Source organism: Carya illinoinensis, chromosome 11, assembly GCF_018687715.1.
Source record: "Carya illinoinensis cultivar Pawnee chromosome 11, C.illinoinensisPawnee_v1, whole genome shotgun sequence".
Lineage (NCBI taxonomy): Eukaryota > Viridiplantae > Streptophyta > Magnoliopsida > Fagales > Juglandaceae > Carya > Carya illinoinensis.
Window position 1 is genome coordinate 43,126,878 of NC_056762.1, and position 22,561 is coordinate 43,149,438.

The 22,561-nt window shown below is 37.7% G+C and overlaps 4 protein-coding genes across 4 annotated transcripts; 1 reads left to right on the top strand and 3 right to left on the bottom strand.

Annotated features, from left to right (window-relative positions):
• Positions 1-476: 476 nt before the first annotated feature.
• On the bottom strand, positions 477-3,873 carry LOC122280899 (probable serine/threonine-protein kinase PBL23). The gene is made up of 5 exons (XM_043092018.1): positions 3,493-3,873; positions 2,040-2,221; positions 1,744-1,933; positions 1,183-1,574; positions 477-936 (listed from the first exon to the last, which is right to left on the bottom strand). Exons 1-5 carry the CDS (start codon positions 3,677-3,679, stop codon positions 658-660), a joined length of 1,230 nt encoding a protein of 409 aa, XP_042947952.1. The 5' UTR covers positions 3,680-3,873; the 3' UTR covers positions 477-657.
• A 5,853-nt stretch (positions 3,874-9,726) lies between these two features.
• LOC122280450 lies at positions 9,727-12,465 on the bottom strand. Its single transcript, XM_043091349.1, has one exon. The coding sequence runs from the start codon at positions 11,893-11,895 to the stop codon at positions 9,922-9,924; it is 1,974 nt and encodes a 657-aa protein (XP_042947283.1). The 5' UTR covers positions 11,896-12,465; the 3' UTR covers positions 9,727-9,921.
• A 2,961-nt stretch (positions 12,466-15,426) lies between these two features.
• Positions 15,427-16,659, bottom strand: LOC122280451 (fatty acid desaturase 4, chloroplastic). The gene has a single exon (XM_043091350.1). The coding sequence runs from the start codon at positions 16,510-16,512 to the stop codon at positions 15,589-15,591; it is 924 nt and encodes a 307-aa protein (XP_042947284.1). The 5' UTR covers positions 16,513-16,659; the 3' UTR covers positions 15,427-15,588.
• A 1,087-nt stretch (positions 16,660-17,746) lies between these two features.
• LOC122281483 lies at positions 17,747-22,352 on the top strand. The gene is made up of 7 exons (XM_043092991.1): positions 17,747-18,354; positions 19,048-19,188; positions 19,335-19,700; positions 20,168-20,413; positions 20,615-20,707; positions 21,330-21,530; positions 21,891-22,352. The coding sequence occupies exons 1-7, from the start codon at positions 18,040-18,042 to the stop codon at positions 22,104-22,106; spliced, it is 1,578 nt and encodes a 525-aa protein (XP_042948925.1). The 5' UTR covers positions 17,747-18,039; the 3' UTR covers positions 22,107-22,352.
• The last annotated feature ends 209 nt before the right edge of the window (positions 22,353-22,561 follow it).

A 22,561-nucleotide genomic window follows, 5' to 3' on the forward strand; every position in this document is an offset into this window, starting at 1 on the left:
CAAAACTAGAGGTACCAGTTTAAGAGGGTAACCAGTGCGTAATCGGTTTTAAAAAATATAAAATCGGTACATACTAGTTTGGTCCCAAATTTTATCCAAAATTGGACCAAACTAAACCGTTATACCTTAGTCATGAATACGTAAGTACCGCACAATCTTTTTAAAAAAAATAAGTAAATATTAGAAATATTAGATCCACATCAAAATTTTTAATAGTGGGCTCAACTATTTTTCAAAACGATTGAACAGCGCTTGCACTCTTAATGACTGTATTTATCATTATTCTTTATATTACAAATTATTTATATGATATAATTTAATTTGTAAAATTTAAATTAAATTTTAAAACTTATCTTTTTAATTAAATTATACTACCTATGTAATATGTAGTATAAATAAAATTATTTATATCATCATATCATGTAAAGTGATATTAATTTATATATTTAACAAATTTTCCTCTGATTACACACCTCTAACGAGAAAAGAATGACATTAGAACAACTGGCATTCGGGTTGAATTCAAATTATGTTTCTTTTTTTTACAGCGCAGCTCACCTGCATCGTGTCTAGATTTCATGAAACGGTTCAAAAGCTTAACCATTTGCAATTTTTTTTTTTTTTTTTTCATTTTCTTTACACACACAATACCATGATCTAGCTACGAGACTCGATATTTCCACCACTTTCTTCTTTATCGGGACAAGCTGAATTGGCTTCGTCTTTCTGATCACCAGCCTCTTCGTTCTTGTTCACGGATAAAAATTCAAGAGCTGTAACGACATCGCTAATTAGAGGTCGAGTAGTATCTTCCTCTTGGAGACACATGGCTGCAACTGCTAGAGCTTGGTACAGACTCTTTACTGGGTACTGTCCTTCAAGCGAAGGGTCCGCCATTAACGTGAACTTCCTTCTGTCTCTAAATAGTGGTTGTGCCTGCAAAAAGAACAACTTGATCATCAATTTTAAGGCCTCAACTTATATGCTTTCCTGCACAGCCAAACTGCTACCTTGGAGGATTGAGACTTCGATGTCAAACTAAAAGGAATGCCAGAAAAAAGTAACCATTGGAGCATGATGATCATCACAACATTGAAAGCTTTTAAATTCAGTCCTAATGCTTGAGAAAGCTATGATTTTTTTTTTTTTTTTGGGAGGGAAATTAGAATATAATAGGCATACCCAAGTAACTAGATTCTGCTCCTCTGTTGCTCTTGTATTGTCAATGACTCTCCTTCCTGTGATTATCTCCAAAAACACCACTCCAAAGCTGTAGACATCGGATTTTGTTGTCAATTGGCCTGTGAGAGCATACTCGGGTGCACAGTAGCCATAGGTTCCCATCACCCTGGTGGAGACGTGGGACTTATCCCCAGTTGGACCTAGCTTTGCAAGGCCAAAATCCGAAAGCTTTGGTTTGAAGTTCTCGTCCAATAGTATGTTTGATGCTTTGAAATCCCGATATATCACTGGTGGATCAGCTGTTTCATGCAAGTATTCAAGCCCTCTTGCTGCACCTTCAGCAATTTTCATCCTGGTATTCCAATCCAAAGGTTTTCTGTTCGGAGCTATATCTGTGTATCATATAAAAAAGTTGCTCAGATACCATTACAGCTGGGATAGCAAGCTCGCAGTTATCGATATATTCGATAACTGCTTAAAATATTCTATATAACTTGTGAGAATAGAGATGATAAAATCTAAAATGAAGCACGACATTTGTATTAGTAATTTCGGGCATACCGAGAAGGTGATCCTCCAAGGAACCATTGGGCATGTACTCATAAACTAAAATCCTCTGATCCCCATCAGCACAATATCCAACCAAATTGACAAGGTTAGGATGGTGAAGAAGACTCAACATCAAAACCTCCACAAGAAATTCTCTGTTCCCTTGGAATCCATTCCTGTCGAGTTGCTTAACTGCAACCACCTGAGTGAGATGAGGCATGAAAAGTTACTGAATTTTTGTATATCTTTGTTTTTATTTGAATTGTAATCATTAAAAACTAAACATGATTGTTTGTATAATATGATACTTGATTTGTGCTTGCAATGCGCCCTTTGTACACCCTCCCGAAGCCTCCTTCACCCAGCAGATTCTCAGAGTGGAAGTTTTGAGTAGCAACACACAGCTCACGGAAAGTGAAAACTCTAGCGGAAATAGTTCCCTTTCCGATCTTTTTTATCTCTTCCGTTATGAACCTTCTCCTGCTGCTATCTGGAATATAAAAGCATGTTCAAATTTACATTTTCCATTCGATTTGGAGGGGAAAAATGTTGTTCCAAAAACACAGAGTAGTCCCCAGAAAAGGAAAACATAAAATCGAAGAATAGAAACAAATTCTCCAAATTTCAAATTTGCAGATGAAGATGTAGGTTCATAAACATCAGGGGAGAATGTTTAACAAATATTCTGCACTTTTAAGGTTTACTACTCATGTTTATATAACTTGAATTAAATGAGTACATTTGTTGAGATCTGAAGGAAGCAGATCATAATACCATTGTAAATAGCAAATGACATGCAATGAGAAGGCCAGGAAGAGAAAAATGCATAACTTAAGAAACCAAAAATCTCAGATTATTGCACCTGCATGAAATTATTGCTTACGTGATCGATGAGGCTTCCATGTGTTGGAAACAAAAAGAAAATGGCTCCATCCTTAAATTCAGGACATGTTACACAAAGTTTAGGATTTTTTTTTCTTTTTTTGACGAATTGGGATTCTGGATCACAATCATAACAGATAGGTGAAGAAGAAAATAAACAAAGTCACAAAATGTGCACAGATGGAGACTATCAATGAATACTATCTGGTCGAATAAAAATTTAGGAAAAAACCTATCTTTTTCATGTTGTGCAACCTTACCTTTCTCTCTCTATGCCTTTCCTCTTTAAAAACCCAAACTCATCTAAAATTTCCCTTACGGTTTTCTCAAGTATTTTTTTTTTTATTTTTATTTTTTTAATTTTCCATTCTTTAAGATCGAAAAATCTCGATCTTAGCCACCAACAGTTCACACACGCCTCAGACATCGATCTTCCAAACGACTCAAGAATCGCTATCATCCAACCAGCGCCTATGTTTACGCTGTCCATACCACACGTGAGCCCCTTGCACTGCAGCGAATGAGAATATGGAGGTAGTGAGGTAGAGTTCACCATCAAAACGCGCCAGAACACAGACGATCATAAATGCTTTCTATCAATCGATTCTTGAGCATAAGGAACATGAACATTCTTTCTCTCAGCGAATGAGAATATGCATTTAGCGATTCTTGAGCCTAAGGAACATGAACATTCTCTCTTTCTTTTAATTTTACCCCTCTTTTCTTCCTAGTGCTCAATTGCTGTAATGGGTTTTTTGTACGAGGCACCCACCCCCTCCTTCTATATCTCCAATATAATTTTAATGCATATTGATGAAAAAAAAGTCATCTTTTTATTGTGGAGGAGAAAAAGAACGGATATTGAAGTGAAAAATTTACCTGATTTGAATGAGAGCTTAGTGAAGGAGGCTAAAGTTTTTGTGTCCCTGTATTCCTTAATGCTCCTTTTTAATGATTTTCTGCCGATTTTCTCTTGTGGCATGCAACAATGAAAACACCCGGCCATTTTACTCTCCTTCTTCCCAACTTTAATCTCAATCTGACCACACCAAATTCGAAAGATCATCACAATCTTGCATTTATTTGTCACACCGTGAAGACTTTCGGTCGACACAACAAAAAGCGTTTGAAATGGAGAAACCAATCTGCTTAGCTATCAATTTGTCTTAATCCCGGAAAAACCAGAACCTGGTTTTTCAGGAAATTAACGAAGGAAAACTCTCCACAATATTAATTTGTTTTGGTTTATCTTCCCCACAATCCCTTTGAGTCGAATAGGGAAATGACCGAGTCAAATTTTCTATATATGTTCGGAAGAAACAGCAGCTACCAATCTTTTGCTTAACTGCCTCTCCATCTTATTTTCAAAAATCCGTTGAGAGAGAATATATTTTCATTCCATTTTGCCCCATATATAATAATTTATGATTTTGTATTTTTGAATTATTTTTGTGTGTAAATAGTGGCAAGAGAACCAAAGAAATCATGGTGATTGGTGAATAAATGCCATTCATATATGTTCACCAAAATTTAAAAAGGAGAAATGATACTTTTGCCTTCCAATAGCTGAAATTACAACAGCCCTACTAATATTTTTTTATGTTTTTTTCTATTAATTATTAAATGTGTAAATGCCGTATGGTCATTTTGAAAAATGATAGTCTATTATTAAAAAATTAATTTTTTTTATGTGAATTATATATTTATTCACATTTTTTAAAATAATTATATGTCACTTGCATATTCACGATTGTAATTATTATTATTATTTTTCTCCCAAAAACTTGACCTAAAAAATATGAAAATGTATTTGTAGAGGCGACTCTTTTGTAGCTGGAGTCGTAGAAAGTAGAGGTCGAGATAGTTTACACTAATGCATCTTGTACAGTCGGGCGATTAAACTTTTTAAGGCGAACATGACATTTTTTTTCGCAGTAATATAGCCCTCAAAACAAATGACATAATGATGTTCAATGTCAGTTTGATCTGACACCATGGTGCTTAGTGTTCCGAAAACATCGAAGAAACAGAGAATTGGCTTATCTTGTTTTTCCCTCCCTAATACTTCTTTGTTCATTCCCTTTTTATTGTCTTGCACTTTGCTGATTTTCCTGAAATGATTGTGCCCCCGCAGTCTCGTTTTTGTGATAGTTACTTCTGTTTTGATCTACTGAACAGATATCAGCAAACAAACTGCAGAAAATATGCATCATATGTGACGACTTGCACATCATTCTCCAGAGGTATAAAGACTAAAGCACTAAATCATTGCCAGAGGCTTCTAATTAGTGAAACAGGTTCTGTTATGAGCACAAGGACCAAAATACTTGCTTTGATTTCATCCTGAGCTTTCAACCATGTATAATTCAAGTAGGACATATAACTGAAGCAAAGCAGTTTCATTGTAGAGCTATGGAGCAGACCAACTTTGTTTGGTTGGTATTGTTGCAACTTAGAAAGATATGAAGTAAAGTCATCGACTGAGAAGAGAAAATCTGAAGTGTCTATTATTTGGAGTTACAACTCTGTATTTATACATGTAAAATACTGAAGGCTATAAAAGTAAATACATTATAGCCAACGTAACTAATTAACAGAATTGAACTAACTAACAGAATTGAACTAGTTACTTAATAGTCCCCCTCAAGATGAATTGTATATATTTTGTACATTCATCTTGGACAAAAGAGAAAAGAAAGAATTAAAACCCAATGGTTTAGTTAGAATGTCTGCAACTTGATGAACTGAAGAGACATGTAAAGTTCGAATGATGCCAGCTTGTATTTTCTCCCTTATGATGTGACAATCTAACTCAATATGCTTTGTTCCTTCATGAAACACTGTGTTGGCAGCAATATGTAAAGCAGCTTGGTTATCACAGAACAATAGTGAAGACTTGGAAAGTGTTTGATGTAAGTCTGAAAGTAAAGAAGTAATCCAAGTGATTTCACATACTGCACATGCCATGGACCTATATTCAGCTTCAGCAGATGACCTGGACACAGTTTTCTGCTTCTTTGATTTCCAAGACACAAGTGAATCTCCAATGAACACACAGAAACCAGAAACTGATCTTCTTGTGTCAAGACAGCTAGCCCAATCTGAGTCAGCAAAGGCTTTTAATTGAATGGAAGAGGATGCTGAGAAAAAAAGTCCTTGTCCTGGAGCCTTTTTAATGTATTTCAGAATTCTCATAGCAGCCTGCATGTGTGGCACTCGAGGTTGATCAAGAAACTGGCTGAGATGATGCACAGAAAAAGTGATGTCTGGCCGTGTATTGGTAAGATACAATAATCTTCCAATAATTCTTCTATAACTTGTGCTGTCTTCTATTAGCTCCCCATCTTCCTTGCTGAGCTTACAATGAGTATCCATAGGAAAATTTACTGGTTTGGAACCAAGTAAACCAGCACTATCTATCAGCTCTAAAGCATACTTTCTTTGACATATGGAAATGCCTTGTTTACTTCTAGCAATTTCCATACCTAAAAAATACTTGACAGGTCCAAGATCTTTCAATTTAAACTGATCATTAAGAGCAGTTTTAATTGATTCTACAGCTGCCATGTTGCTGCTAGCTAAAAGTATATCATCTACATATACTAATAAAGCAACAAATTCAATGCCCTTTTTCCTTGTGAATAAGGAGTAATCTGACTTGGACTGCTGAAAACCAAGTTGAATTAAGGCTGCTGTGAATTTGGAATTCCATTGTCTAGATGCCTGTTTCAGGCCATAGAGTGATTTATGCAATTTACACACTCTAGTGTCCCCCTTTCGAAGATATCCAGGTGGTAACTTCATGTAAACATCCTCATCTAAGTCTCCATATAGAAATGCATTGTTGACATCAAGATGAATAAGATGCCAACCATGTATTGCAGCTAATGATAAGAAACACCTTACTGTCACCATTTTTGCAACAGGAGAAAAGGTTTCAAAAAAATCAAGACCCTCTCTTTGAGTATATCCTTTTGCTACTAATCTTGCCTTATATCTCTCAATGGAACCATCAGCTTTATATTTAATTTTATAAACCCACTTACAACCAATTGGAATTTTATTTGGTGGGAGTTCAGTGAGTGTCCAGGTGTGATTTGATTCTAGAGCAGCTAGTTCAAGGGACATAGCTTCTCTCCAATGAGGGTGATGGACAGCTTGATGATAAAATTCTGGTTCTATTTGAGATGAAATGGATATGCTGAAGGCACGATGTGAGGATGACAATTTTGAGTAAGATATAAAATCAGAAATGTTGTAAGGAGTACTTACTTGCTTACAGAGCATACCTTCAGGAGATGTGTTGGAGGTAGAAGTTGCAAGGTGACAATGATAATTCTGCAAATATTTAGGAGCTTTATGCTGTCGAGTAGATTTTCTCAAGTGAGGAAATTGATTTTCATCTTGGATATTGAATTGGTTTGGTATGTTTGGAGAAACAGTGTTTAGTAAATCCATGATGTTAGGCTCTAGTTGAGATACTGTTTCAGAATGAGGTGTGGGCTGTCTGTTTGTAGTAGAGATTGTTTCTGGAATGTACTTGGGTACTACAACTTGAGATGAATCAGAAGAGGATTTAAGTTCAGAAAAAAATGGAAAAACTGTTTCATGAAACACAACATCTCTAGAAATGAGGAATGTATTTTTCTCAAGATCAAATAATTTGTATCCTTTTGTACCAAAAGGATATCCTATGAATATACATTTTCTGGCTCTAGAATCAAACTTGGATCTGTTTTGAGTAAGAGTTGAAGCATAACATAATGAACCAAAAACCTTTAAGTTTGTATATGAAGGAATTTTTCCATATAAAACTTCATGAGGTGACTGATTATTTAGAAGAGGAGAAGGAATCCTATTTATTATATATGTGGCTGTGAGTATACATTCACCCCAGAATTTCAAAGGCACATTTGATTGAAACCTCAAAGCTCTAGCTACATTGAGAAGATGTTGGTGTTTACGTTCTACTATGGAATTTTGTTGTGGTGTTTCCACACAAGATTTTTGATGGATAATTCCTTTTGAAGAAAAGAAATCTAACATGTTAAACTCTGGACCATTATCTGTTCTTATACACTGGATTTTTGCTTTAAACTGTGTAAACACCAAACTATAGAAAGAACTGAAAATACTCCTCACATCTGATTTAGACTTCATGAGATATACCCATGTTGATCTTGAATGATCATCAACTATTGTTAGAAAGTATCTAAATCCATCATGGGTAGGAATTGAGAAAGGTCCCCATATATCACAATGTACTAATTGAAAAACAGAACTAGCATTGTAATTATGAGTATGAAATGACAATCTTTTCTGTTTTGCTAAAGGACATACAGAACAATGATTTGTATGTACTTCTTTATTTGAAAAAGAAACATCTGGAATTGATTTAGAAAGAACTTGCAATTTAGCTAATGATGGGTGGCCAAGTCTACAATGCCAAAGGTGGAACTTTGATTGTATTACTGAGTTGGTATTTGAGAAGGTAGAAAAACTATCAACAGCATTAGCTTGTGGTTGTTGCAGTAGATATAGACCAGCAACTCTGCTACCCTTCCCAATCATCCTCCATGGGGTAAGGCCCTGAATATAGCAATCATTAGATGTAAAAATAAAACAACATTTCTGATTGGAGGTTAATTTGCTCACTGAAATCAGATTATATGAGAAAGATGGTACACATAACACATCTTTTAGGATTAACTGATCAGATATTTGTACACTTCCAATATGTGTAACTGGAACATTTTCACCATTTGGAAGTTGTACAGAAGAATTGATTTTCTGAGTAATGTTTGTAAAACAATCAACAGAATGAATTATGTGGTCTGTGGCACCTGTATCGATGATCCAGGTGTTTGAATATGTATTGTTTGGCATTCTTACATTAAAGACTAAGCTGGAAACAGATTGATGGGATGAATTTATACCTGCTGAAGAGGATAACAGGTTAGGAATAGAAGAAACAATTGCTGCTTGATGAGTATCCTGAGATGGTTGTTTGTTGTGGATTAAAGCAAGTAATTGCTGACATTCTTCTTGAGAGAAAGGCAGTGAGTTTGTGGATTCAAAAGAATTACTCGAAGATTGAGCCATGACTTGATTGGCTGTGGAAAATCTCCCTTTCTGTTGTCTATAGTTGGGAGGATACCCATGGATCTTGTAGCATTTATCAACCGTATGGTTGGTCATCCCACAATGAGTACATAGCAGTTTTTCTTTTCTTCCTTGCTGCCTCCCAAAATTCTGTCTATGAGTTTCTGTCTTCTTGCTCAAGAATGCTGCTGTTTCAACATTAGATGAACGTGTTGATCCAACTTCTTGTTGTTTCTCCTCTTGGATAATTAGAGAAAACACTTTGGTAATCGGTGGCAGTGGATCTATAAGCAAAATCTGTCCTCTAATGTGAAAGAAATTTTCATTCAATCCCATAAGGAACTGAATAACATGCTGTCTATGTTGATATTCTAAAAAAAATTTGACAGCACCACAACTGCAAGATTTTAATGCTCCATACGTACAGTTGGGAATCTGATTGTAGTTAAGTAGTTCATCCCATAAGCACTTAAATTTTCGATAATAAGCACTTACAGATAACTGATCTTGTGATAGTGATGCAAGATCCTTCTGTAGTTGAAAAATTCTTGGCCCGTTTCCATGAGAAAATTGATTCTCTAATTCTTCCCACATTTCTTTTGCAGTTGTTGCATATATAATTGTTCCTGCAATGTCCTTTGAAACAGAGTTCAAGATCCAAGATAGTATCATGTTGTTGCATCGCTCCCATGATTCATATAAAGGATCAGAATCAGCTGGCTGTTGTATGACTCCACGGATGAACCCCATCTTGTTCTTTGCCTTCAAGGCAATTTGCATTGATCTACACCATGTGTGGTAATTATCTCCCGTGAGGACTTGAGAAACCAACACAGAACCAGTCGAATCTCCATTCTGCAAATGATAGGGATCAGCTAGTTGATCACGCATGTAAACTGAACTAGAGTTCAGAACTGAATTAGAGTTTGGCATTTCATCAGCCATCGCAGCAAAAAAAAAAAATGGAACCCTATAGTTTCATCACTGATACCATGTTGCAACTTAGAAAGATATGAAGTAAAGTCATCGACTGAGAAGAGAAAATCTGAAGTGTCTATTATTTGGAGTTACACTCTGTATTTATACATGTAAAATACTGAAGGCTATAAAAGTAAATACATTATAGCCAACGTAACTAATTAACAGAATTGAACTAACTAACAGAATTGAACTAGTTACTTAATAGGTATTTCCTCAAACCTGTAACTAGCTAGACCTAGCCGCTTTTAGCTCTGCAATCGCTCTCTCAAGCCGAGTAATCCGAGCTTCAAGTTCCCGTCCTGGTATTTCATGTGTATAGCTACCACCTTCTCCTTCCTTACCATGGATGCTCACCCTGTTGTAAACAAGACTTTCTGCCTTGCTCTCACCTGGACCATCAATGTCTCTTTCTAGCCCTTTCACTGCATCTTCAACTTTAATATTTTCCCCGGCTCTCATCATTGATTCCGTCTTTTTCACAGCTCCATCCGTCACTGAAAAGCTCTGTGATTGGCCCAAAAAAGGCTCATCAACACCATCTGCTCTTCTACCTAGACTGTCATGCATGCCATAAGATCTCATTTCCCCACCTGCTGATTTATCTTCCTTTATAGATTTCTCGACTTCAACCTTGTTGCATTTGGGCGAGAAACCAGGGGGAACATCAGCATCATTATCTCCCTTGTTTCCTATGGATGCCTGAGCAACTTGTTTTGGCACTGTTGGTTTATATATGTTAACAGAGTCCTCAGCTTTAACCTTGTTAAATTTGGGAGAGAAACCAGGCAAAACATCACCATCTTTACCTGTTGGAACCCGTAGTGCCTGACCTGATATTGATTGTTTCCACCAGTTCAAGTAACGAGTGGTAACCTCACCCTCACAAAGGCGGGATGGAACATACAATGTCACATCACTCGGTCGCTTACTATAATTGTTCCAGGCAATTTTATGATCCTTACTGCATTTAGCAACACAGCCCGGGAGATCTTGATCCATTCCAAACTGCATTGCAACTCGATGTGGGAAGTAATGTTCTATACAGCCAAGCCCAACCAGCTCGGAGACCCTAAAATATCTAACCCATGCCTCTATTTCTTCATCCAATTTAGCATTAACCGGTACCCAAATTTCCTTTTCTCCATAAAGTTTTCGACAATTCAATCTGAATGTATATGAAACGTAAGGACGCCAAAGAAAACTTTCCCTGGCCGAGTCTAGAGCCGACCTCACATTCTTATCTTTCACACTTCTGACTCTATGCCAGCGAGCAAATACCGGGTCACCACATATGATCAGATTTGGCTTTGGCTGCAGTGATCTAAATCTCTCCCACACCCAAAGCTGAACTAAATGATACGGTGACCGGAAGGTTACTTCGACCACGTCTTTGTCCAATGCAACAATGGCTTCTTTCAACAGACTCAAATCGCTGTAAATGCTAGCAAGAACTGCAGGGGCAAGCGCTATTCGAGTCCCTTTAGCGAGATGAATAGCAATAGGGAAAAAATCCTTGTTGATCCACCTAGAGTTGGGGAGAAATGATATAGACAACCAGAAAACAAGAAATACTTCATGCTCGACTTCGCTCTCAGTATTCATGAACATCTTCATCCACACTCCTGGGCAGGCCTTGCGAGCTTTACTCCTCAAAGCTTCAACACGCGCTTGCATCAGTTTCGCCTCTATTTCTTTCAACTCTTGGGTTTCGACAGGGCTATAAACAGATTCTCCTAAAACTGAGAAACCTCCCAAAACCATTATATCCTCCAACGTGAGCGTTGCTTCTGCCCAAGGAAAAATACATGTGTTGGTCTTAGAACACCACCTTTCAGCAATAGCAATAACAATATCATGGTTCATGTCGATTTCGTACGTAGAATTCATTATAGCTTCAAATATGCCGGCTTTCTTCCACAAAGATTGATACTTGGGACACATGGAATCGACCCAACTTTTCCATTTTCTTGGCGGGTTTTGCCAGCCGTTGAATCTGACCTTCAGAGGCCATTTTGAGGGTTCGAAAGTGGGTGGTAGGGAAGAGGGAGAGAGTGAAGGAAGCTCAAAGATTGGCCCTTTTATGGAGAACGCGGAGGGTTTTAGAAAACGGGCTCGTCTGAAAGTTGGGTTGTGGTCACACATGGGCGAAACCATGAGTTCCTCTCTAAGCTCAATGGTATTGTCTGATAGTTCAGTCATTGTCGGAGGTCAAGAAGGTTGGAAAATGGACTCTATTTTGTACAACAGGCAAAGGGTTATTGTAATCCGTTAAATTTTCCCCTTCTTCTTTGCCTTGTCCTCTGTTTGTTTTTCCGGAAAATGAAAGGCTCTGCTGAACTCGAACCTTTTGGTTCCTTCGAAGCGGAAAAATGCAGATTTCTCTCAGCTTTAGTGAGGTTGAACAGCTTCAACAAAAAGGCAAAAGCCTGCCCTTTTTATGTTTGCAGAACAAAACAATGCTACAGAGAAAGGTGGAAGTGTGCGTTGCTGCAAGACAACCAAATCATTTCCCAAAGATACTACCTACCGTACCAACAACACGACGCCGCACTGAACAAAAATTACTTTCTGCAAACACTTCGAGAAAGTGAAGTCTATGACATCGTCAGAAAACTTCTAGAAAAAACTTACCCACGTGAACCAAAATAGTTCTTGAAAACACTTTCCTACCTTCCTCCGTCTCCCCGAGCTGCTTTAATGGATGAAACCGCCGCTCCGATACAGTTGTGAGTGCATACAAAACGGATACCCATAAAATAAAAATGCATACAAAACGTCGCTGAGGTGGGGAAAATGTGCATACGAAACGTGCTCTGGGGGAAACAAATAGCATACGAAACGTCACAGTACTCTATTTTCTTAGGAAGAAGAAAAACAAAAAGATAGGACACTGATCACATTCTGACGGGAAGAGACAAAAAATTATTTTATATTTTAATAAATTTACAATTAATCTAATGATTAAAATTGACAATTCCGCTTTAGTACAGTTAAAAGAAGATGAGAGAGTCCATCATTGTATGTGCTTGACATTCTGATGGGAAAGAGGAAAAAATGCATTTTTCTTTCGTCCACAAAATTTATGTACCCTTCAACGTTGGATTTATTTGACATTTTTCCTTTATTTCAAAAACTTTAAGCGGCGTTTGACTCATCTTATTTTATTTTATTTAATTATTATAATTTTTTAAAATTTTAAATAAAATATAATAAACAAATTTCTAAATAAAAATTATATTAATTTAATTGAGAGTAATAGTTTAAAATATAAGGATAATATAATGAATTTTGCTATTTATTATTATCACACATCATATTTATTTTTATTTTTTTATTTTATTCTTTTTAAAATAATTGAGTTTTTCTACTTATCATTTATATACCATATATTTAGTAAGAGAAAAAAATATATAAAAAGTTTAAAAATTATGTATAGCATGTGGTGTGAGGTTGATGAAAATAATTTTTCTTTTAAAATTATAATTTTTTATTTATCTTTTTATCAAATATTTTTAAATATTAAAAAATATACAAACTTACTAATAGTCACTCCATTAAGTATTAAAAAAAAAAAAAATTGAAGATCGGTTACACTCATACCTATCCCTCGAGGTACAAGAAGATCCAGAGTATAAGTGGAATTAGCTAGGCCAACGTTTGTCACCGTCCGCGTGTAACCCTTGGTCCCTGAGTGCTAGATCCCAGTACGATTGAAAATGAAGGATAGTTTAACAATGATTGTTGCATTCTAAGTGTAATTATAAGTTCTGTACTTTACTGTGCATTTTTCTGATTCGGCATGCTTATTGATTTTGTCATATTAACATCCTGCTCATGATTTCCAGGAATTGGGTAGTGGTTTTGAGGTGATTTCTATTGGAAAGAAAATCTTGTTCGATCTGTTCCAACTGAGTTAAATAAAGACCATAATGAAATTTTAGAGTTTGCTCAGATTCTTGGAGTTTTCTATGTTTTTTCTTCCTTTAAACTTTGTCCTTAAACGCTCACATTTGGCGTTCCCTCTCAGCCTCGAGGCTTTGCGACTGTTGATGAAGTTGAGAGATGGCTCTCTTGGACCTCCGGCCGTGCTATGGATACCCTTGATACTTAACTAGATGTATGTTTTAACTATCTATTCCTTATATGTGTGTGTGTGTGTGTGTGTGTGTAGTGGGATCAATGGGGCTCAGAAAAACTTGTTGCTTTTGCGGGAAGGTCTTGCAATGATCGATAATGGCCACAGAGATGGTAAACGCCGGTACCGGTTCCCCTGTGTATCTTCGTTCTCAACTTCAATAGTTCATACTTCAACGCTTGATTTTCAAACAACCGCAGCTTAATGCCTGTTAGGCTGCTACCTAAGGATAAAGGAGGGAAGTGATATGTTATTATTAACTTTGTAGTACTAGTACGAGTTGGTCCAATGGAAGGAATCATCTTTGTCACTTCTGTCTCTCCCCATGTGCAAGCATAACTCTCTTTGGTCTGGTGACTCTCTTACTTGTATGGTTTATACTGTGACTCACATTTTTCGTGAAGGTAATGCAGTTGCTGATTTTTTAGCAAAGAGTGGTGCTGAGGGTTTGAACTCTGATTGGTCTGGTGATCAGACGTTGCCCAGCCTTTTAAGAGGCCTTATTCGCATGGATAAGTTGGGCCTTCCTTACTTAAGGGTTTCGTAAGGTTTATGCTTGGCAAGTTCTTTATATTTGTTTTGTTATATGCTCCATTTTGGCTGGCTTGTTGTTTTTTGCAGGTTGTCATGTCATCGGTTGGTTTTGAGTTTGGTTTCTTGTTTTTTCTTTTGGCTTTGTATTTGAATGTTTTGGTTATTAAGGTTTTTTCCGCATGGGTTTTGGTTTTTTGTATCCCCCATGCGTCAGGTTGTAACCACGGTTTTCCTCCGCCATAAGTGAGGGTTTTTAATAAAATTGGGGTAGGGGCTCCTCTCGTACATGGGGCCCTGACTTTTTGTTAAAAAAAAAAAAAAAAAAAGCATAACTCTCTTTGCGCTTACCACCCTATAGAGGCAGTTAGATAGACGTAGACATGCTCATGATGCTGTGAGATTGTGCCCCGGATATCTAATTGTCTCAACTGGCTCCACACTCGCAACATTTGAGATTAATTTTCTTTTTCTCAGGTTATCTGTGCTGCTCATTCCTTTTAGATGGATGCTACTCTCCCATCTTCGATTTTATCATATTCACTCGTACAGATTGATGTCACACATTTTAAGTGGTTTTATAAGTTAACTATTTAAATGAAAAATCCCTTAAAATGGGACACAACAATTGGTGCGACTGAAAATGACAAAATTCAAGATTAAGAACAGTAATCTTTCTTTTTATTAATGCACCTTGGCTTTATTGTATGGCATTAAAGGAGTTCCGAATGGGTGGTGAGTAAATAGAAGAGTTCTAGATTATGAGAAATGTCCGGCTTGTAGACTTTTTCAAGAGATACCAACTGAAGGGTCCATGTTCTGGCTGTACGTTTTCCCAAAAAAAAAAAAAAAATGTTACTGAGGTCATGCAAAAAATAGACAGGTGGTCGCTTTGGTTGTGCAATCGTCGATGTTGTATCAAGTTCCCTAAACGACACTGATGACGTGCCCTTTTGGAACGGTCTTAGTTAATATATGGTTCTGCCTATGTTGATGGTCTCATTGTACCAATGTCTCTAAACGATAGGTTACAAAAAATTAAACAAAAAAGGTTTCACGATGCCTTTTGCTTATTTGAACGGCCTTCATTGTGCAAAATAGACGTCTATCCACAAACTACATATATCGCATTGCAATATGCAATAACATTCACCCACAAACAATGGATCATAAATTCTAGCAAGAAAACTCGACCGTGTGAAAAAAGGAGAGGTAACCAGAGAAGGTCAGTGGGCTGTAATTTTAGGAGGGATCTCATTCTCTTCGGTCCACTCAGAGTTGGGCTCACTCCATGACCGGGGTCTTACCCCTAGCTTAAAGAACAACATCATCTCCAATACTCCAAAAACCTTTTGTCGATCCAAGAATTCATTCCAAACCCCACTCACGATGCAGTAGTTATTGTTATAAGGCGGGCGATGATGATCAGCATGTTGAGAACGAGACACCAGCAGCCCTGCATCTTGCAATGTAACCACCAGTGGCGGAAGCTTGCTCTTTGTGGTGTGAGCCCAAGCATGAAATTGCTGGCTAAACATAATGCAGCCAGAGCACACCCACACGAATCCGTGAAAAACTGGGTCGTTGAAAGCAAGGTCTAATGGGAGCACTGTGAAGGTCACTGCTCGAGCGAGGGCGTGTAAGTTGTTCGCAAATTGTCGCCGAGTGATCGTCCATGGCCATTTATGGTGACCTTGAAATGCCTCTATTTGGGCACCAAAAAATGGAGTTGACGCTCCGCCATAGTTGTCGATACCCCAGTGGTAGACTCCGGACCCAAGGTCTGCTAAAATGTAACCGACCCAGCCAGCTAAAATGGGCTCGAGCCATAGGTGTGATTCTGCTGCACCCGTTGCTGCTTTTGCTAGAGAGATGAGCACCGTGGTGCACCCACTTGCCACCCATGCACGATGAGACCATGTTGATTTCAGGGTCGGGTCGTGGAGAACGGGACGGTTAGGATCTGTGACAGAGGTTGGTGAGGGATCGAGCCGTGGCTCCATGACTAATTGGTCAGAATTAAGCCTAGGCTTGGCGGTGTTGGTGGTGGCGGCCAAGCAACATACGCGGGTGCGGATGAACGGCCTGTGGCACCGGTGGACATGGTGCCGGAAGCTCAAAGGGTACTTGTGTTGAGCCAAGATTGACATTGGAAAGTAGTGTCGAAGAAGAAGTCCCAGTTCTAGTGCCTAAGGGGAGGGGGGACTTAAATGAATGGCTCGCAACATTGAATAGTGGCTGCGGAAGGGGCTGGTGGCTTTGTGGAGTGGAATGAACAAGACTAGGATGTGGTGAGCATAGAGTGTGCGTGTCAACAGAGGCTGTGGGGTGGGTGTTGGATCTTGTTTTTTTACACTTTCGTTAAGGTTTTCTTAGACGTCTTTGACACTCAAAATTCAAAAGTCCTTGGCTTTCGTTTGCCAATCCCAGTGGCAACCAAGCAAGCTTGCATGTGGCATGTGGTCCATTTAACATTAACTTGGCCTTCTTTTGAGCCATTGGATTGACTACCGATAATATGGTGTAGGTGCTAAAGTCCCAAAAAAGGGGTTTTTGTTGGAGTATTGTTTCTAATCATAATAGCAGGTGAGGCATATTCGAATCCTACAGCATCTATAACCTCCACAAATGTCACGATTTATCGAATATCATTATCAGAGTGTCAAATTTAGGTCTGGTTAGGACATCGGGTTGAGGTGAGATGAAAATTAAATAAAATATTATTAAAAATAATTTTTAATATTATTTTTATTTTAAAATTTAAAAAAATTAAATTATTTATTATATTATGTTTAAAAATTTAGAAAAATTATAATAATTAGATTAGATGAAGTGAGATGATTTCACTAAACAAACCAAACCTTAGAATAGGTAATCGCAATTCGTACACACTAAAATCAATCGATTTCTACTCTATTTGCATGCTTTTCCTTCATCCCATCCTTTTAAAAAATAAAAATAAAGAAAAATAATGGAATGCTAATTACCATTGTTATCCCAAAAGTCTTTTAAAGTGGCAGCTAATTAATTTCCTCCTTGCCAAACGCCCTTACTCTAACTATACTCCTCCAACCCCTCAACCTGCAATCGCCGAGCCGTCACTGTTGGTGTTCGCTCTCCTCTAGGCCAATGGACCAATGACCCTAATTGGGCCCTAAGCCCTTTTAAAAAAATTGTAGTGGACTCTTTTATCAATCTTGGTCAGGCTTTTATCCCAAGTATTTCCCAATCCCTCTATGGATAACATGATTTGATAAGAAGAGGAGAGGAATCTTGAATCCATCAACCAAGAAGCTAAAAAAATGAGTCATAATCTCACTGTATAACACATCAGCACCAGCAGCATCATCATCATCAATTTTATTTTATTTTTTTTGTTTGGAGATCTTTGTATGTCAGAAACATTAATAGATACGAAATAAGGAGGACAAAATCATGATGTTTGGTATCGAGTTTGGGCTAAAAATAGAAGATCTAGACAAGTTTGTACTAATAAAAAGGGCTACACAACAATATGTATACTATATAAGAAAAAGGATGCAATTCGGAGAGTAAAAGTTGTCTTCCATGGAGAGATAAAGAGACGGGGAACGTGGGAGGAATCGATTCCTTCACACAACCCCCCTGTCACTGATTAAGTTATTTCCCCGTTCTACCCCTCTTTCTCTCCCGTAACCATGGCTCCTTCACTATCTTTGCTTTCCTTCTTCTTCTTCTTCACCGCGGTTTCTTTCTTCTCTCCACTTTTATATTCGGCAAAGTTTCCGTTTCGCCCCCGGGACGTGCTCCCTCTGCTGCCCAGACAAGTCTCGTGGCCTATCCTCAACTCGCTCCATAGCCCAGTGGACCTTCTGCCCTCTTTCGTGGGCGCTGCTTCGTCCCCAAACGACACTCTGGAATGGAAGGGCGCGTGCTTCTACGGTAACAGGGCTTGGATCGAGTTCCACAACAAGAGCGGCTCTGAATTTGGCGGTGGGACCCTTCACATCAAGGTCTGGTTATTGAGTTCACTTACCTCTATTTTTGTTCCTTTCCCTTTTTCTGGCTCTTTGATTTGTGTTGGCTTTCTTGACTTTTTGAGTATCCGTATCTGGGCATTTGTCGAATTTGGCGGTGGAACCCTTCTTGGTCAAGGTGTGGGATGAACTTAATCTGGATTTTTTTTTCCCTGCGTGGTTTCTTAAATTTAGCTATTTTTCTTGGAGTTCGGAATTTTGACCATCTGGTTGTTGTAGTTGTTGAGCTTTATTGCTGGTCTTGAGTCGAACTCGTATAGACGTTACTCTGATAGGTGAGTCTGAGGGTTCGTGGTTTGCAAAATACATAATTGGAGTTACGCTTCGACCGGAATTAGGTTGTAGCTGGTTTAAATTTCGATGGTTTAAATTTCGATTATGATTCAAGGTGTAATTGAGACTAAACACATCATAGTATTGCATCATATAAATGTGTTTGAGTTCTATCATATTCATAAATCTTTCGAGGACTTGTGGTTCAAAAAATTACCTGCTTTGACAGTGGTTTCTTGGATACCTCGAGGTTTTTCTTCTTCTCATTGAAAGGCATTTGCTTCGATGCTGCCCATTCTGCTAGATTATGATATGGGGTGCTGTTTCAAACACTGTACGTTGTCTTTTAGCTGATAAAAAAATAAATCGTTGAGAGTTATGTTTGTGCCTGTCCAGGTAAGCAATGCTCATAGTTGGACATGCATGGATCTTTATGTCTTTGCAACTCCATACCGTGTGACTTGGGATTACTACTTTATATCTCGGGAGCATACATATGAGTTTAAAGAGTGGCAAGGGAAAGCTGAGTTCGAATATGTAAGTTGCCACTTTCTGTTATTGAAAACTTACTACATCAACTCTTTTTTTATTATTATTATTATTATTATTATTATTATTATTATTATTATTTTCAGCGCATAAATTTTGTGGTAGATGTGGCTTTTAGTTTCTACCTGAATCAGGTGAAAAACAGGGGAGTCTCTATTTTCCTCATGCAAGCAGGGATGCTGGGAACTCTTCAAGCATTATGGGATGTCTTCCCCTTATTTACAAATACTGGATGGGGTGAGAACTCTAACATTGGATTTCTCAAGAAACACATGGGGGCATCTTTTGAGCAACGTCCTCAACCCTGGGTGACAAACATCAGTGTTGACAATATTAACTCTGGCGATTTCCTTGCGATATCCAAAATTCGTGGCCGATGGGGTGGTTTTGAGACTCTAGAGAAGTGGGTCAGTGGAGCATATGCTGGTCATTCCGCTGTTTGCTTAAAGGATTCTGAAGGAAAGTTATGGGTTGGTGAATCAGGCCATGAAAATGAAAAGGTGCAACCATGAAACAAAATTATAGCATGGTCTTCCTTGTAGCATGCAGCTTTTTTTTACTGATATCCCTTGATATCAATATTTTTGTGATTTTTTCTTCTTCTAAATATATTTTAGGAATTTATGATATATCTCTTTTCAGTAGATTATGGGAAAGCATCTGTGACCGTGCTATCCTGGCATGATGTTCCAGCTGACAATCACAAGGATTGGAAGCAACCAACAAAACAGTTTAGGCAATATATTCCACCTAATTTGTAAACTTTTATATTTGGGTGTGTACCCAATTTTGTTTTTAATCTTTTCATTTTCTTTGGTTTTTATTTATTTTTATTAGCTGAGCATCTGTCTCTCTCTCTGATGAGTAACAAGTAGCCAAGTATCTTATATAAGGTCTACTTTTATGTAACTAGGATTTGGAGTTAATGTGCCAGTGTTTTATCTCTACCTTTTTTTTTTTTTTGTAGGGAGAAGATGTAATTGCCATGTTACCATGGGATGAGTGGTGGGATTTTGAGCTGAATAAAGATGATTCCAATCCCCATATTGCTTTGCTTCCGCTGCATCCTGATGTGAGAGCAAAGTTCAACGAGACTGCTGCATGGGAGTATGCTCAGAGCATGGATGGCAAACCATATGGTTATCATAATATGATATTTAGTTGGATAGACACTATAGACAGGAACTATCCACCTCCGTTGGATGCTCACCTGGTATGTATATTTTACTAGGATAACAATTGGCTGATTTAATTCAAAGCATTGTGGTGTCTCAGAAATGGTACCTTTCTGGTAGTCTTGACAACTTTTATCTGTCAGATTAGGATGATACATGCGCATGTGTTTATGACTGAAAGGTGTGAATCTTAGGCGTGCTTAAGTTAGTGGTTCTGACTGTCAAACGTAATTCTACAGGTTGCTTCTGTAATGACAGTTTGGAATCAAATACAGCCTGAATATGCTGCTAACATGTGGAATGAAGCCTTGAACAAACGACTTGGAACTCAGGTATTTTTTTATAAGTGAAATAAAATTTTATTACCAAGTAAAAAGGCATAGCCCAGTACACAGGGAGTATACCAGATACAATTAGGATCTAGAAAAGGAAACAAGAAAATCATGAAAACTAGCCCGATTAAGAAAAATAGCTGATGCCCAAAGAAATAAAGTATGGAACTCGGGTATCATAACAGCCCTTCATCTACTTTTGCCGCTTTGCTTGTCAGGTTATCTTATTGAGGTGTAAGTTGAAGCCATGAAATATATTTATGCAGAAGATAGATAGCCTAGCATTAAAGAATGAGTTAGATGTACGTGGTTTGAAAAACACAAGCCTGTCACTGTAAACCAAATGGGAATTTGTTACCTTGAAATCCCTGTCATGCCTTACCTCCTTGGATTAAAAATAGATATTATGGCCTAATCTAAACCCTTCTAACCATTAGATCTGATGGCTAGCAGATTGTTATATCAACTTCTCTACATTTTCCTTCCTTTTTTTTGGTTTGCTTAGAAGTCAAGCCCTTGACCAAGATCATTAATTGAGAGCAAAAAATGGACAAGATCATTTTTAAAATTCATTGTTATTCGTGATTCTTGTATTATCTGAGTTGGTTAATGTTCCATGCAGGGTCTTAGTCTTCCTGATATTCTTGTAGAAGTTGAAAAGCGTGGCTCATCTTTTGATGAATTGCTGACTATACCCGAACAAGACGACTGGCTTTATGCTGATGGGAAGTCAACATCATGTGTTGCTTTCATTCTTGAAATGTATAAGGAGGCAGGGTTGTTCGATCCGATTGCCAGCTATATTCAAGTCACCGAGTTCACAGTGAGTCTGTCAATAAATAAATTCCTTTCTATTCGGGAGTAAAATCTCATTATTGCTTCAGCTCAATAAGTTTGGTTTATAAATATACAAGTAAAGAAGAAGACAGTACATTATATACAGCATCTGAATGATAAGAAATCTGCAGTTGTACCGGTTGTATGTGCAGATATCTTACATCACTGGTAGATTATACCCCTTTTTATTTCCTCTCCGGTTTGGATTTAGTAAGCTTTAAAACATTCAAAATGACAATTAGAGTGTCATAGATAATGTGAATGCCCATTCAAGACTGATTTTTTAGATAATATGCAAGTAAACTTTCTTTCTATATATTAATTTATTTCTCTGCCACGAATGCAGATAAAGGATGCTTATAACCTCAAGTTTTTTGAGAGTAATTCAAGCCGGCTGCCAAAATGGTGCAATGATGGGGACAATGTGAAGCTCCCTTTTTGTCAGATTCGAGGGAAGTATCGAATGGAATTACCTGGATACAATTCCATGGAAGCATACCCGCATATGAACGAAAGATGTCCATCTCTGCCTCCTAAATACTCAAGGCCACAGAATTGTTAAGTCATTTTTTATTTTACTCGTGGAAATTTTATACACGATGATGGTAGCATGCCAGGCTCCTTCACTGGTAGGTCTCCTGTATAGTATTGTTTGATACAATTGTATAAACTGATCCAAATGTGAAGGATGTTTTTTTTTCCTTTTTAATCCCAGTTGTAAATATGGTGATCAGACGGTACAAAAAGAAAACCGTGTCAACTTTTCCCCCTTTTAATCAGCAATATCAACTATTGAATTGTTGTACAATATGCATGAAAGCAAGAAGATGAATCGTCATGTCCATAGTGTTAATGTTTCTTTGTAGTTGTCTGGAATTTACCTTGGCGAAATTTAAACAGAAAATTGTTTGGTCAAGTTACAAACAATCATGGGGACAGAAGCTTCCACTTCGTTCCCGCAGTGTCCTTGGTCTTATGGGACGTTGTATTTGGAACTCAAGTTGAGTTTGGGCTTTA

What these genes read in the sequence shown, in the direction of transcription:
- LOC122280899 (XM_043092018.1), bottom strand. Translation starts at nt 3,679, where the DNA reads ATGATCTTTCGAATTTGGTGTGGTCAGATTGAGATTAAAGTTGGGAAG. An exon ending in GCATTGCAAGCACAAATCAA is followed by an intron (nt 1,934 to 2,039) that starts GTATCATATTAT and finishes CATCTCACTCAG; the next exon opens with GTGGTTGCAGTTAAGCAACT. An exon ending in AGCAGAATCTAGTTACTTGG is followed by an intron (nt 937 to 1,182) that starts GTATGCCTATTA and finishes TTCTTTTTGCAG; the next exon opens with GCACAACCACTATTTAGAGA.
- LOC122280450 (XM_043091349.1), bottom strand. Translation starts at nt 11,895, where the DNA reads ATGACTGAACTATCAGACAATACCATTGAGCTTAGAGAGGAACTCATG.
- LOC122280451 (XM_043091350.1), bottom strand. Translation starts at nt 16,512, where the DNA reads ATGTCAATCTTGGCTCAACACAAGTACCCTTTGAGCTTCCGGCACCAT.
- LOC122281483 (XM_043092991.1), top strand. Translation starts at nt 18,040, where the DNA reads ATGGCTCCTTCACTATCTTTGCTTTCCTTCTTCTTCTTCTTCACCGCG. An exon ending in GTGGGACCCTTCACATCAAG is followed by an intron (nt 18,355 to 19,047) that starts GTCTGGTTATTG and finishes GTGCCTGTCCAG; the next exon opens with GTAAGCAATGCTCATAGTTG. An exon ending in CTCCGTTGGATGCTCACCTG is followed by an intron (nt 20,414 to 20,614) that starts GTATGTATATTT and finishes GTAATTCTACAG; the next exon opens with GTTGCTTCTGTAATGACAGT.